Source organism: Poecilia formosa, unplaced genomic scaffold, assembly GCF_000485575.1.
Source record: "Poecilia formosa unplaced genomic scaffold, Poecilia_formosa-5.1.2 Scaffold810, whole genome shotgun sequence".
In the NCBI taxonomy this organism is placed as follows: domain Eukaryota; kingdom Metazoa; phylum Chordata; class Actinopteri; order Cyprinodontiformes; family Poeciliidae; genus Poecilia; species Poecilia formosa.
The window spans coordinates 64126-79489 of record NW_006800749.1 but is presented as its reverse complement, the minus strand read 5'-3'; the positions used below and the strand labels follow the sequence as shown (position 1 = coordinate 79489).

Sequence of the window (15364 nt, the reverse complement as noted above, 5' to 3'; positions counted from 1 at the left end):
TCCTGCCAGTTTACACATTTAACCTCAGTTATTGTAAAAATATTAGTGTAGTTTTGGAATAATACATAATATAACAAAATCGTGGCACAGTTTCCCACAATTAATTTCACTGTCTTTCTCTTAGACGTGACTCTGCTTTCTGACTGGAGGCTGCAGGGTTCACAGCCTTTAGCATCTTATTTAAAGCCTGCTCTGTTCCTTTCTGTTGAATAATAAATGAGCAGAGACTGTGATGCAATCACAATGCAGGCATTTTAAATGCAAGTAAGTATGGGTAGTTGTTTTTTTCTGGTCAGAAAAGGGAGAGTTCTTTCTCTGCATATCTTGGCCTCTCCAGCTCCATCTTTGGGTTTTACACTCTTTAACTCCGTTTCCTTATATCTTTACTTTCTTTTTTGCTTCTTTATCTTTCCTTAGTTTTCTGCTGGATTGCCTTCTTTAGCTCTGTAACAGTGAGGGCATTAAACTTTTATGCTGTCTTTTTATGGTATGTTGTACTCTTCTTCTGCCTCCCTCCTTTTCTTCCTGCCCTTGTCACACATCTATCTCTCCTTAGTTTGCCATTTTTGTGTTCCTATTCTTGGGTTTCCCTTCTCAGCGAGGTTCCTTTATGTCTGCACTTCTATTCTCCATTTGTCTTCATTTCTAATTTTGCTCTCTACTTATTTCCTCCCGTTAAATTTAAATCAGTAAACTTGATAAAACTTCATTCGACTGTAGATTTAGCCAGCCATTTTGCTTTTGTCCCTCAGGGCTTTTGTTTGTTCTGTTTGCATTTGTACAAATCTGTATTACTTAGATTTGTGCAAACAGGAGGGGAAAAGATTCAAATGGCTGTGAAGTGCTTACAGAAACATTTTCACTATGTTTTTTTTGTAAGTACTGAATTTTTTATTCATATTTCAGGAAACATTTATAGGAGGAGGAGCTTCCAAGAAAATACATTTCCAACATGATGGATATATCTTTCCTTATTTTTAGCTTTTCTGTTGCAGAGTTCTCTCTGAGTCAGGATCATTGAATGTATGTTTTATAATAAATGTAGCTTTTACACTGTCTGTCAAGGAGAGGGAAGCCTATTACAACCCAAGGCCAAGCTGCTGGAGACTTTAACACAGAGCAGATGAAGGAAGTCAGCAGCACTGCAGCCCGTCTGAGTGTAGACAAGACACAAGTAGATGATTTCACTTAGCGTGGCGCTGTATTTGATAAAAATTAAGGGATTCACCTTGAATCCCTTAGTCATGGTATACATGACTAAGAAATCAAGTATATCATGACTTCTTAGTGAAGGAGCAGGACGTGAAACCCCAAAACAACTGTTTTTGCTGATAAACTGTCTAAACAGGTTGTTTAGGGTTCTATCTTTATGTTTCTGTGCAAAGTTAGACATTTTTGTGCAGTTTGCTTAGTTTGCCTAAAACCGTCTCACTTCTGGCCTCTCCAGTCAAACGATTCTTAGGCAGTTGAATTTTCCTCTTACTGCAGTACGGCTTGGTTTATTTATTAAATCTAAATTTGCTCTAAATAGTTCTGAAGAACAAATAGTTGAACAGAATTCTGCAAAGTGGCTCAGAGTAAATGAGTTGTTGCTTAACACTGATTTAATTTGACATAATAGAAACCAAAACCCAGGCCTGGGGTGGATGGCACGTTGCCAAGTGCCTTTAATTCATCAGCATTCATCAGAAGCCCACGCTACATGTTGTGAAAGTTACAGCTTAATCTTCCACCACATTATCCTGGAGGCGACGTTTGTCACACCGAACGAGGAAGTGGAGCAGACAGAATGAAAGAGAGAGGTGGAATGCCAGACAGAGAGGAGACAGACCACCTACGAGGATGCTTGATGATGCGCCGTATCTGTCTTTGTCACTGCCTCTGTGTGAGCGTCTCTGGATGTGTCCGTGTGCGAAATGCATTATGTTTGCTGTGGACATTGTGAAGTGTTAGGAAGTTCTGCTGGACTCAGATAAAATTATGTTTTTGGATGCGTGGCGCAGTAGGTGGTGTTTGTGTGCGGTTCCTCATAATTACTGGCTGTCTTTGTTTTGGGTCTGCTTATTCAATTGTGTGTGTGTTTACATGGGTGTGATGGGAGCTGCAGTGTGCGGGTGGTGCATTAAATGAAATGTGTATGAAGTTTGTGTTCAGGTGGAAAGGCAAAAGTTCTTTTATCTTCCTTCATTGTGTACCTTTATCTCACATATCTTCTTTTTCTCTTTTATATGATATATTACTTTTTTGGGGCATTCAGTCTTTCATCTCTGTGCTTCTCTCACTCTGTGTCATGAAACCACCACTGAGTGTGTAATTTATCTGTCGCTGAACATCAGTTACGTTTTGTCTGAAGCTTCACTTTGAATCCAACTGTTTTTTTTATTCTGGATAATGTTGTGCCGCAGGTTCAAAACTTTACACAGTTCTACACATAAAGAGAGTGTTCAGAGTCAGACAGACAGTGACAGAAATGGTAGTAATAAAAGGAGTTGAATAATCAAATTCATCTAATACAGTGGACTCGTGGTATAGGAGGGGATTTGGGACCACAATCGGAGAGTTGAAATCCACAAATACTTGAGATTTCAGACCTCCAGAACATTTATTACTGCATAGACATGTATTATACACTAATATGCATTGAGATAATGAGAAATATAAGATGACATGAGCCAAACTGGTATGTGGCAGTGATAAATGTTGATTAAAGGTGATGATCCTCTTACTAAGGCAGTTCCTTTACAAACTGCTCTTTTTCAGGAGGTTTTGCAGAGTTGTTCTTCATGGGTATTTCAGCTTCTGAAGCTGCATTTTCTTTAAAATTTTCTGGATATTTTTAACAACAACAGCAAAGAAGTCTGCAAATAGGCAAATTTTCTATGAATAACTCAGAGCTAAAGAAAAATCTGTGAATATGTGAATCTAGGCTGGGGTTCACTGTATATGTGTCAGAGCATCAGCCCACTGCAGCAGAGACCTCCAGATCTATGAAGGTCTGCCAAGGGATGTGGCACAAAACCATCAGTACCTGATCATGTAAATCCTGGATGCTGTGAAGTGGAGCCTCTGTAGTTCAGTCTCATTTGTCCAGATGTTGGACTAATGGGAGGTCGGGTCAGGTCAAAACCTTAAACTTGAATTTGCTGTTGTGCATCTGTAGACATTCTGCATTGAAGCACATGGCTAGAGGCCAGTGCCATTCGGGAACATGGTTTCCATAGTGAGGTTTGATTAGTCAGCAACAATGCTTAAACAGGTGGTAGGTATCCATGTAAAACTCTCCTAAATGACAGGAAGAGAAGTTTTCCAAGGCATCACTCTGCCCTTTCCAGCTGACCCTGGAGGGCCACACGTCCTTATGCACAAAGACAGTAATGATGTAAAATTCATAAAGAACTGTTATTTATTGGGTAATTAACATTTATAAAATTAACACAAATGAGATACCAGCTAACAATAACTAGAACATTTCTGAAGAAATTTAAGAGTCAGGCTAAAGTGTGTGATTCTGGACCGAATCAGATGTTCTGATTAGGAGTCAGGTTCAGCGGGCCTCAGCTCAGATAGTAAAAGCCTAAACAACTTAGATTAATGTATAGTTCATTAATTATTAAATGAACAAGATTTTGTTCCATTTAGTTTCTGCATAACATAGCATTTTCCTGATTTATTATTATTATTATTTTGGTTGTGAAGTCTTTCCAACATTACAGAGCTCCTATGGATCTGGAATGTTAGAACACACTGACCATCATATACAGGGAATAAGAGACGTGCTGTTCTTGACATTTAAGTAGCCTCAAAGTATTCAAGTAATATTGATGATTTTCTATTTAGAAAATCCTTTGAAACTATTTAGTTTCAAAGGATTTTCATAAAAACTGATTTAAATTAATGATGTAGCAAATAGAGAAAGAGAAGACCGGATGAAGGTTTAAAAGAACCTGAATTTTCTTTTTGTTTTACTTCAGAGGAAAGTTTGAGTGCAGCTACTTCCTTATTTATTAACTCCTATGGAAACACATTTCAGGCTGGCAGGAAGTATTTGGCCCTTATTTTTATGCAACTGCACACACTCCCAGAATTCCCAGACTTACACTGTTATTAAGTTATTTGGCAAGATGTTTTGGCTACTGCTTTTTAATATCGACATGTACACACACACACACACACAACACACACACACGCACGCACGCACGCACGCACGCGCACACACACACACACACACACACACACACACACACACTTTGGAATTAACTCTGTTGGCAGGCTGGATTTTTTTTTGCTTTTCTTTAGGAATCTATGTGTGCACACACATGCACACACACAATGGGCAATAATCCGCCTGTACATGTGGGAGCTTTGGCCAGACCAGGGATTTTCCTCCTCAAAGAGCAGACCACCCATAGCAGCAACAGAACAATGATGGCCATGCTCCGGAAGATTTCCTGTGGGTGCAGTTGGAGCCCACACACATACCTAGCTAGCTCCATGCATACAGACGATCTCAGGCATCTACGTATACAACACACAAAGATTACGCATGGACACAAAATCATAAACATACCTGCAGAAAGCATAGTGCAGCTGTGCTTAACTGGAAAGCACCAGGTAGGATTAGTAGCAGGATGTCACACACTTGATTTTGAAGATGTGCAGCTGAAGGGGAGGGCATGCAGCAACACAACGGACAATACAGAAAAAGGACTGAAAAATGTCAAGGAGAAACTAGATGGTTGAAGGGATAAAAAGAAGAGTTTATCCACAGTGTTGCCAGCCATCTGCTACAAAACTAAACTGAATGATGTAGACAGATCAGTACTAAGTAACTTGACTATAATTAGAACTTTGTTTTAGCACCTGGGCTGCCTGGATCGTGAGATCATCTCTGAGCTTTCATTTAAGACCAAATGATTTCCACAAAGTGGAAAAATCAGACGGAATCACAAAATTCGCCAAACAAAATTGAAATCAAAACATGTAGAATTTACTTATAGCTGTGATTTGAGAATGTTATCTGGTTTCTGTAGTATTTTGGCCACTGCAGCTCCTGTACTTTTCATCACCTGGTCCACACAGGAATAAAAGGTGAGCCAAGGTGAAAAAACTGAAGAAAAAAAAACTTGAGGCATAGCGCAGAATTAGCAAAGTACACAAATTTGAAAGGCAGCTTCTCTGTAGGTTTTATCTCTGTCCTTAAAGTGCACAAGCTCCAACTTGACGCTTCTGACACATTTTTGATACTTCCGTCTGAACGCAGCATTAGATATTTTGATCAAACTTGGTCAGCTTGCTCAGACGGTGAGTTTTTGAGCATATTAAAGGGGCATGGCCAGACCTGGGTCGCTATGGTACCGAGCGGCTGGCACATGAGGTGTTCAGTAAGGTTCTTGCTCCGTTGCTGTAAAATACCATCTTCTCATAATCCTTTACCAGAAACTCACTTCAGTAATCCTGAACTACTGTAATCCTTTAAAACGCCCCCTATCTGGAAAAGTTGGAGGCACACTCCCACATCATGTCTTCTCTTTTCACTTGGCTTTTATCACAGAAGCGACAGTTCTTATTATTGAATTCCATGAATGTCCCTTTTTCTTTTCATGGACAAACAGTAAATGACGACCGTATTTAATTAATTTCATTGTAAAGCTGTGATTTTCATATTGACAGCTTGCCTTTGTAAAACTATTTGGTTTTATATCTTGTTACTTTGCTGCAGGCCCTAAAAGAAACTTCAGAAAGGATCAGTAATCCTTTCTGAAGCTTCTGAAGCCTCAAAACTGTTGGTTTTCTTTATTACAAACAAACCTGGGTGCTCAGAGGTTGAATATCTTCACCAGGTATATTCTTATGTTGAAGCTGGACTCTAGTCAGTTATACAGTGCAGCTGGCCATAACACATAATAAGTAACTCATACAACCTTAGTCATTTTTGGAGCTGTTTATTAAATTTAAATCACTAACATTTTTATCTTAATCTCCCTCCAACTTTAGCTAAATCATTCTTCCTCCATTAACATCTCTGCAACAAAAAGTTCAAACCTCATATCTGTTTCTTGCTTAACTGCAATTTACCATAGGAAATGTTTCCAGGGAGGAAAGTTAAAGTTACTCCATGTATGTGAACTGTGAAACATTATTTTTGTGAAATGAGAAATTTTGACTAAACTTCAGTTACTTCTGCACTGGCCACATCACCAAGGCTAAGTGTGTCTAAGTCTTACTCACAGTGAACAGCAGCAGTCTTCCAGTCAATTTAAATCCGCCCTTTTCTCCATGATACTGGAGAGACTGTTTGATCTTGTAATTAATTAAAATATATATATATTCAAAGACGCTGTAGTAGAATAGTCTCATCATAACACAATGTTTGCTTTAAGACTGGCTTAAATCAACACAGAACTGCTGGATAAAGTAAATCTGACTGGTGAACAGTCACAGACAGTTCTGTTGTTTTACAAAAACATAATTATCACAGACAGAACATCCTACAGATTAAAAACTCATCACTGTTCTCCTGGTAAGGACCACTGCCCTGGATGGAATTATTTCTGGAAAATCCCCCCATCACCATGGATACCTGCAGAACATCTCACTTCATTTTTTTAGCCAACCCTCCAAAAGTAACTAATAAAAGGATAAAAAAAAATTCTTCATAATTTAAAGAAATGATACTTTGAACTAACTTAAAATAAAAACCTTTCATTTGTTACAGCTATATTTATTAGTTTTGATTATTTGATCAAAACAGCATTTTCATCCATCCATCCATTACCATACACTCTTATCCCTAAATGGACAGGTTGCCAGTCCATCTCAGGGCAACACAGAGACATACAGGACAAACACCCACGCACACCTAAGGAGAATTTAGAGAGATCAGTCATGTTTAGAGAGGTCAGTCTTGTTTAGAGAGGTCAGTCATGTCTTTGGACTGTGGGAGGAAGCCAGAGAACCTGGAGAGAATCCAGTATGAACAGGGGGAACATGGAAACACCATGCACAAAGATATTGGGGCCAGGAATCGAACCCAGGACCTTTTTACTGCAAAGTAACAATGCCTTAGTAACATATACTCAGGGGTGAAAGTAATTTTAAATTCTTGGGGGTACTATACTTCTTTGTGTGTTTTGGAGTTTCTGTGCTGATGAATTTTTTTTTTTTTTACAAAGCAATAAAAGCTGAGTAGCTCTTGAATTGCTACAAAATAAAGCTGTATTTCCCTCAGCCCACTTGCTGCAATGTTGACACCTTGAGATGCCATGAAAAGGCCTGTTGTGATAAACGATAAATCAATTAATCGCACGATAAATTAAACCTATCGACCTCATTTTAATTATCGGCTTTATCGTCTCTTCCTGTCTTTTTTTCTTTCTGTTGATGACACTGAATGAAAAAAGGCTCAGCTCCGTTGCTCCCCACTGACCCTCCCTTCCTCATTTCCTTAGTCTAATGTCCAGCGCACACTACACGAGTTGTCGGGGCGATTGTCGGCCCATTTCCAAAACCTGACCCTAACCCCCACACACTGCAGGATGATTGGTTACGACCAGCGATAATCTTGGAACGCCCAACATTCTAAGATTGTCATAAGGGGAAAATAGGGGCAAAAAAATCGTGTAATGTGAACTATTGTATTAGGTAGTCGGATGTGCCCATCTTCTCCATCTAAATCTAGTGATTACTGAAGGGCAATATAGTATACAGACTTCATAATCTGTACTCTTTTGGTTGAATGCAGTTTTTATTACCACTTTGGCTTTATATTGTTTAGTTTTTATTCAAGTACGTTTTTTGTTAATGGAGACTGAGAATCCATTTTATTTTTGGTTGTTTTGTTTATTTAGTTTATCAGTTCCAGTGTTATGCGTTCGTTTGACAATAAAGTGTATCTATCTATGGCAGGAAATCACATGCATTATTAGTCATTTCCATTAAATCAATGTCAAAAGGTCTTGAAACAATATTATTATTTATTGCAGTAATTGTTTTAGACAATTAATTGTTCAGCAAAATGTGTTATTGTGACAGGCCTAACCATTAGACCTAAATTCTGAACATCATGGCATGGAGTGCATCCCAGTTTTCCATGTCTGGCATATAACCATTCATTTTAGCTTTTAAACTGGTTATATTGATCCTGTGTCCAGACAGAGGGATAATCAGTAGCCTAGAATCATGACCGATTTGTTCTAAGGATCCTGCAGCTTCCACTTCGTCTTCCTAACATGGCGCCTCCTCACCCTGACTCTCATACTGATAGGAGGAATCACAGAGCTCTGTTAAGTTAAAAGCACATCTTCTGAAGTTGGGATATTTTTCCTCCAACAGATTCCAGAGGAACCACCTCAAACCAGATGTTGGACTGGATTTTATTTCAATGTCATTTGTGAATGTTAGAGCCTCAATTTCAGCAGTGAAGCTTTAAGGTTGAAAAAGGTTATCATTTGGAGAAAGTCTCATCAACATCAATATTTCCACTAAATAAGAGGAAAAATTGCACCCCTGCTCTAGTAAAGTACGAAGAGTTCAGAAACAATATGAAATGGGAAAAAAGCTATTTATTAACCTTATTGATAAACTTTATTTATTTATTTATTTATTTATTTATTTATTTATTTATTTATTTTATTTCTTAAGTCGTGTTTTAGTTTGTTCTTGAAAAACGAATCACTCACAGCTGATAAGTGGGTGTTCTCATGGCTGCACAATGAACCCATTGATTTTTTTATAGCAGACAACCGCTCCACTCTCTTGCACGTACTGCGTACCCCCGCTAAATCTTTTACGGGTACGCAGTACCCGACCGTACCCTCCTACTTTCACCCCTGCATATATTATATGCTACCAATGGGAGCCGCCACTGTGCAGCTGCTCTACATTTTAATTTAAAATACATAAAAAAAAGTATCCTTCAAGAATCAGACGTGAACATTTATGTCTACATTCAAAATGTTACTCAATAGAAAAAAATTAACAAAAATATATTTTATTCTTTAACACTTACCACGAACAAAAGCTATAGTGTTAAAAAAAGTTAAAATCTAGATTTTGTGCAGTGAAAATCTAAATTTTGACTGTCTTCATCTCTGATAAAAATCTGATCTTTCAAATTTTTATCATTTGAAACATCAAAATTATTATGGTGTATTTCTAAAGCAAATGCTCCTTTTCATGTACCAGAAATTACAAAATAAGACACTCAAGTCTTCAGTGCTTTTTCCAACATACACCACATAAGGAAAATAAAACAATACAATCAATATAGCAGAGCTGTTTTAACAAGAAAAAAAAAAACAAATTAAAAAATCAGATCATGGTGTTTTGATTTCTCTTAATTGTTTGTTCCTTCCCAATACAATTTACAATTGAAGCCAAAGTTCTCCAACGAATGTAGATGTTTTTAGACAAAAAGGAATCAGAAAATAAGTTTGCTGTGCATTGGTTTTGTGTGTCCATTTGCCTTTGGGGAAGTACAGCCCCTTGTTTATGGGGCTTTTTTTCTGTGTCTTTGTGACAGCTAAACACAAGCCCTTTCTCCAAACAAATGGCAGTTAGGTATGAAGAGACGTCGGCCTGGGCCCAACCCGTAGAGATGGCTTCTCTTTGACAGCTGCTTTCATCTCGTTATTATTCCTCCTTCACACTCAAGGATTTTTGGGCTTCCCAAAGTATTTCTTTTGCCGTCTCCTTCCTCTCCCTCCCTCTGTCCTTCCACTGGCACTGAGCTGTGATTGGCTGTTATGACAGACTTGTCGCCTGGCTGTCAGCTTCCTCTGAAGCTCACTTTAATTACTCCTTTTCACTAACATGACATGTTCGTGCACAGATGCATGCAAACTTGTGCACACATTGGAAAGTCACTCACAAACAGACCTGCTGATACACAAACTGGCGGGTTGAGCTGCACACTGTGCTGTGCTGGCAGTAATAATGGAATAAGAATGGTGATTGAACTCTCTGCCAGCCACGCTACCTCACACAGCAGACCTCCAGATGTTTGTCAATGTTGACTCTGTTTCTTTAGTCAAGCTTTGAAAATGTCATTTGAAATTGTGAAGGCCCAGACACTGCTGGGCTTGATGAGCTCAGATCAATGTGACACCCTGCTGTGCCGAGCGTTGAATAGCCAATTAAAGCCATTGAAAAGGAGGAGAGGATAAAGGAGTGAGGGTTTGATTAGAGGAAGATGATGAAAGAAGACGGGGTAAAGATCCAGCAGTGATTGCTCTAGCCTGTAAATGTTTAATATTCTGCATCATAAAAGTGACAGTGATGACCCATTCTGCTTTCCTTTCTTCTCCTTCCTGTTTCCAGAGGGACACATTCAGCTTTGCTTGCTTTAACAAAAGGCAGCAGTGCACTGGGTTGAGACCTTCACTGATTGAGGAAATCTAAGACAGATGTACAGATTTACTAGGAATAGCAAGGAAAACAAGAAGAAAGCCTTGTCACATGTAAATTTTAAACCATCTGAGAGGGGTTTTGTATGGTCTGCAGTTTCTTCCTCCGCTTTGCTTCCTTCTGTCTTCATCTCTGTTTCTCCTCCTTTCCCACATTCCTCTTCATTCCCTGATTTCATAAATTTTTTTCTCCCATGTACACTTTCTTCATTATACTTATTTATTTATTATCTTAATGTATTTATTTCAGTTTCCACATATTTGCCTGGCCACTTCTTAACTTATCAGTATTGTGTTCAAGACCACCTAACCCGAGACCAAGACAAGACCAAGACCAGAGTGTATCGAGACCGAGACAAGACCAAGACTTTTGGGGTCCGAGACCAAGTCAAGACCAAGACCGAGGGAAGTCGAGACCGAGTCAAGACCAAGACCGGCTACAGCTACATGACACAATAAAATGTAAAATATGATCAAAATTGCTTCTCAAAATAATCTGAAAGATCCATATCCCCATAAAAACACCTAGATATTAAATACTTAACACATTTTACCAATATTAAATATTCAATTTCTGTGCTACAATGTGTGATGGTCTCGTGTCATCCCTAAAAACGTAACACCCTGGGCATTTGCCCATATTGCTCATGTAAGAAACCACCACTGTCTGCACCATTAAACATAGCAATTGAGGCAATGCCCTGACGGAAAATACTCTCAACTATGAACACTGACCAAGGAGCAACAAGCAAGAATTAACCAAGCAGAAGGCGCTCATCCTGACTGTTTTCACTCTCTATCCCAGTACATGAAGCCAGGTAGTCTGACACCATGGCTATTATATAACTGACGATTAGACAAACATTTTCTGCCGCTGAGAGAAAACCACGGCGCATGTCCTGGAGTGCCGCGCGTAAGTGAAAGGTGGGGAGGGGAGTGGGAGGGGTAGGAGGGAGTAACAGAAAGACATAGTTGCTTGGATTTTAATCGGTGCGTTTTGCATCCACTGAAAACAAAGATGTTAACAAATAAAGTGGACAGTATGCTCATGCTGCACGTTTAGTGATATTTTCACAGTTGTGGTCTCGACTGGTCTTGAAATAAAATGCCAAGTCCTCAGAGCCCGAGACCAAGATAAGACCGAGACCAAATGCGGTCGAGTCCGAGACGAGACCGAGACCATCAAAAAATGCTTTTAAGACCGGTCTCGAGACAAAGACCAACTTCGAGTACCACAACACTGCTTATTGTGTCCTTCATTTTCAGCCTTGCATCTATCCTTTTTGGTCATTTATTCCTCTGATATTCCTCTCTTCTAACCCAGGTACTCTGCCCTACGACATCAAAATAGTGATTGCTGGGAACCATGAGTTGACCTTTGACCAGGAGTTCATGGCAGACCTCATCAAACAGGACTTCTACTACTTCCCGTCAGCCTCCAAACTGAAGCCTGAGAATTATGAGAATGTCCAGTCGCTGCTCACCAACTGCATCTACCTGCAGGACTCTGAGGTCACTGTGCGAGGCTTCAGGATCTATGGCTCTCCGTGGTGAGTGACTGCAGCTCTCTGCACAAGTCAACAAGTTTGAAATGTGTAACTGATGATATCTGTCCTGTTTGGCTGCTATGCTGAGAATGAGAAAGAATGTGATGCGATGAGGGTGGAGGATTACTTGGTTGGGTGAGTGAGTCCACAGCCAGTTTCACAAATGAAACCAAGCATAAAATTAAGAGCATGTATGTGTAGGCAGTTTCTTTTCATTTTGATTTAATTACAAATCAGTATAGTATATTTACATATACTACATACAATCATTTATTAATTGGGTTCATTCTTAATGTCAATAAATGCTTTGTATCACAGAATGAATGAGTTAAAGGGAGCTCTGCAGTCTCACTGATATAGAAACACCAATCTGAGAAGAATTCTCCACTCAGCTGTTCTTACAGTTTTGAGGAATGCTTCATCAGATCAGAGTCAAGAGGTCAAGTTTTAATTAAAATAATGATTTAAAAAATCATTTTTTATCATCTTCATCGACTCAAGAGCGGAATACAACAACCAAACATAAAAACAAGTTTACATCAGTTAGACTTGTTGGGCCTGTTTTCATCTGCATGTGTTTGGCACAATCTGCTTTGTAAGTCTCACACAAAGCCTCAATGTTTTCTTTTTTTACCCATTAAATAGTCAGGGTACATTGTCATTCTGTTACTAATGGGTATTTTAAAGTGACCTCAGTACAGTGTTGTAATGAGTGTATCCCACATCTTCACATAACCTTATGTATGTTCTGGTGAGCACTCCATGAAGTCCTGAAGTTCATAATCATCATATCACTGATGATGACAAGTTGGTTTGGATCATCATCATTAAGAAAACCAGGAGAAACATGCCAAGAAACACATATTTCCATTATCCCACTGAGGGACAATGTGTTAGACCTGGTGAATGTTGAGGTTACCCACAGCGGTGGTGTGTGTTAGACCTGGTGAATGTTGAGGTTACCCACAGCGGTGGTGTGTGTTAGACCTGGGAATGTTGAGGTTACCCACAGCGGTGGTGTGTGTTAGACCTGGTGAATGTTGAGGTTACCCCAGCGGTGGTGTGTGTTAGACCTGGTGAATGTTGAGGTTACCCACAGAGGTGGTGTGTGTTAGACAGTGGTGTACTTAAGTACAATTTTCGTGTATCTGTACTTTACTTAAGTAGATTTAATAATGGATACTTTCTACTTTTACTCCACTACATTTTACAGTAAGTATCTGTAATTTCTACTTCACTACATTTCTACAAAACTGTCACATTACTCATTACATCCAAGTCACGTTGCACTTTTTTTTCCTGCTAAAATGTGAAGTTCAGGGTCTTAAGGTGGCGCCGTAAAATCCAAGCAATAACGTGACTTACATGTCTGTTGTCACCCATCACCTCCCCCTTTACTCGCAAATGGAGCTCCAAGACATGCGCAGTGGTTTCCTCCGAGCGGGAGAAGATGTCTGTATAATCGTCAGTAATATAATAGCGCTGCATAAATCGACATGTAAATTCAGCAACGCTTTGCTTTGACAGACAGTGGGAACTTCGTCCAACTTTTAGCGTCACTTGGAAGGAAAGCTTAAAGAAAGGTAAGCTTTGTGAACGTGATGCTAGCAAAGCTAGCTGTACTGACTGAGACACACATGTGTCATCTGCGATGAAAAAAAGTTGTCACTCATGCGCTGAATTATTGTGTGGAGGTGTTGACTGATGTGTCACATATATGGAACAACGCTGTGACCAAAGTGCAATATAGTGATATGACATTCAGGAACGATCCGATTCTTCTGGACAGATCTTTACTAAGGTTGATAGGACTGAAGCCTCACTGAGAGCCGTTCTTTATTCTTGTAATGCACTGCGTACACTGCAGTAACTATTATTTTATTTCATTAAAATACATATATTTATTTATTTAAATGGCGAATAAATAAAACAGGAACGTAAGAACGCAGAGCATGCTCATTGCCCATTGCTCTTTGTTTTTGTCACCTGTCATGGTGGCAGACTTTGCAGCAGGAGGGAGGACGAAAACAGTCACAGTGCTCCTTCTGCTTATTGCGCCTTGGACAGTGTTCATAGTTGAGCGTTGTTTACCGTTAATTGCTATGTTTAATGGTGCAGACAGTTGTGGTTTCTGACATTGGCAATATGGGCAACCGTCCAGGGCGTTATTTTTTTTAGGGATGGCAGGAGACCTCTGCGGATTGTAGCACAGAGATGAAAGCAAAACAGAATGAAGAAGAGTTTCAATTGATACTGGTTAAATTTATTTCAGCTCTAAGTATTTAATATCTATGTGTTTTTATGGGATTGTGGATCTTTCAGATCAATTTGATCAATTTGAGCAATTTTGATAGGTAAACTTAATTTTATTGTGTCATGTAGCGCGCGGGTGCTGGTCTTTGTCTTGTCTTGGTCTCGGTCTTGGGTTCGGTGGTCTAGACTACAACTCTGCTACGTGGCTCCTTGGTTCCATGTCCTCCCCTGCCAGTTGGATTTCTTTCAAAATAAAAGCCACTAGTGGCAAAAAAAGTGAAGTTCATGCTATGTTAGGACAGGAGACAAGATGTTTCCATCCCTGAAATTATGATGCATAGAATCAAGTCTAAACTATGTTACAGAGAGTAAACACAATAAAAAACATGCTTTATCTGTGGCATTGCTCATTAAAATGGCACATGACTGATGTATTAAAATTAAATATGATCGGTTCACTTAATGATATTAGTGATTAGGTAATGCATTCAGCAAGTACTTTTACTTTTAATACTTAAGTATTTTTAAAAGCCAGTACTTTTTTACTTTTACTTAAGTAAAATGTTAATGTGGTACTTTTACTTTCACTTGAGTACATTTTTGTCTGTGTATTTGTACTTATACTTAAGTAAATTTTTTGAGTACATTCTCCACCACTGGTGTTAGACCTGGTGAATGTTGTGGTTACCCACAGCGGTGGTGTGTGTTAGACCTGGTGAATGCTTTAGGACTGCCAGTAAATTCTTGGCCTTAAAGAAATCCAAAGCAATGTTGTACTCAGACAGTATAAACTCTTAAAAGAACATATTGATAATATGATGATACATTTTATTTTGGACAGATATTTCACCAATGTAGTAAAAGTAAAACTTTCATATGAACAATGTTTACAAACAAACTTCTTTTAGACACCTGGACAACTTCATTTTTCCAGACATTTCATTTTACTCAAGTTTAAGACATTTATGAAAATGTTGCTTGTTCTGTTCTGTTTAGCCGACAGAAATCCTAGGTATAACAATTCGATCGGGTTCATCGTGCCGTGTGGTATCCAGCCACATGGGCACAAAATAATGGCTACAAGTCAGTGTTGTGTTCAAGACTACCTAACCCGAGACCAAGACAAGACCAAGACCAGAGTGTATCGAGACCGAGACAAGA

The 15364-nt window shown here is 39.0% G+C and overlaps 1 protein-coding gene across 1 annotated transcript in view; it reads left to right on the top strand.

The window, feature by feature from the left end:
- The window catches only part of LOC103131679 (metallophosphoesterase domain-containing protein 1), a 91051-nt gene that overhangs the window by 18232 nt on the left and 57455 nt on the right, over positions 1-15364 (top strand). Inside the window, exon 4 of the mRNA XM_007543378.2 lies at positions 11728-11953. Coding sequence (XP_007543440.1) covers positions 11728-11953 — 226 coding nt within the window. The remainder of the gene's footprint in view (positions 1-11727; positions 11954-15364) is intronic.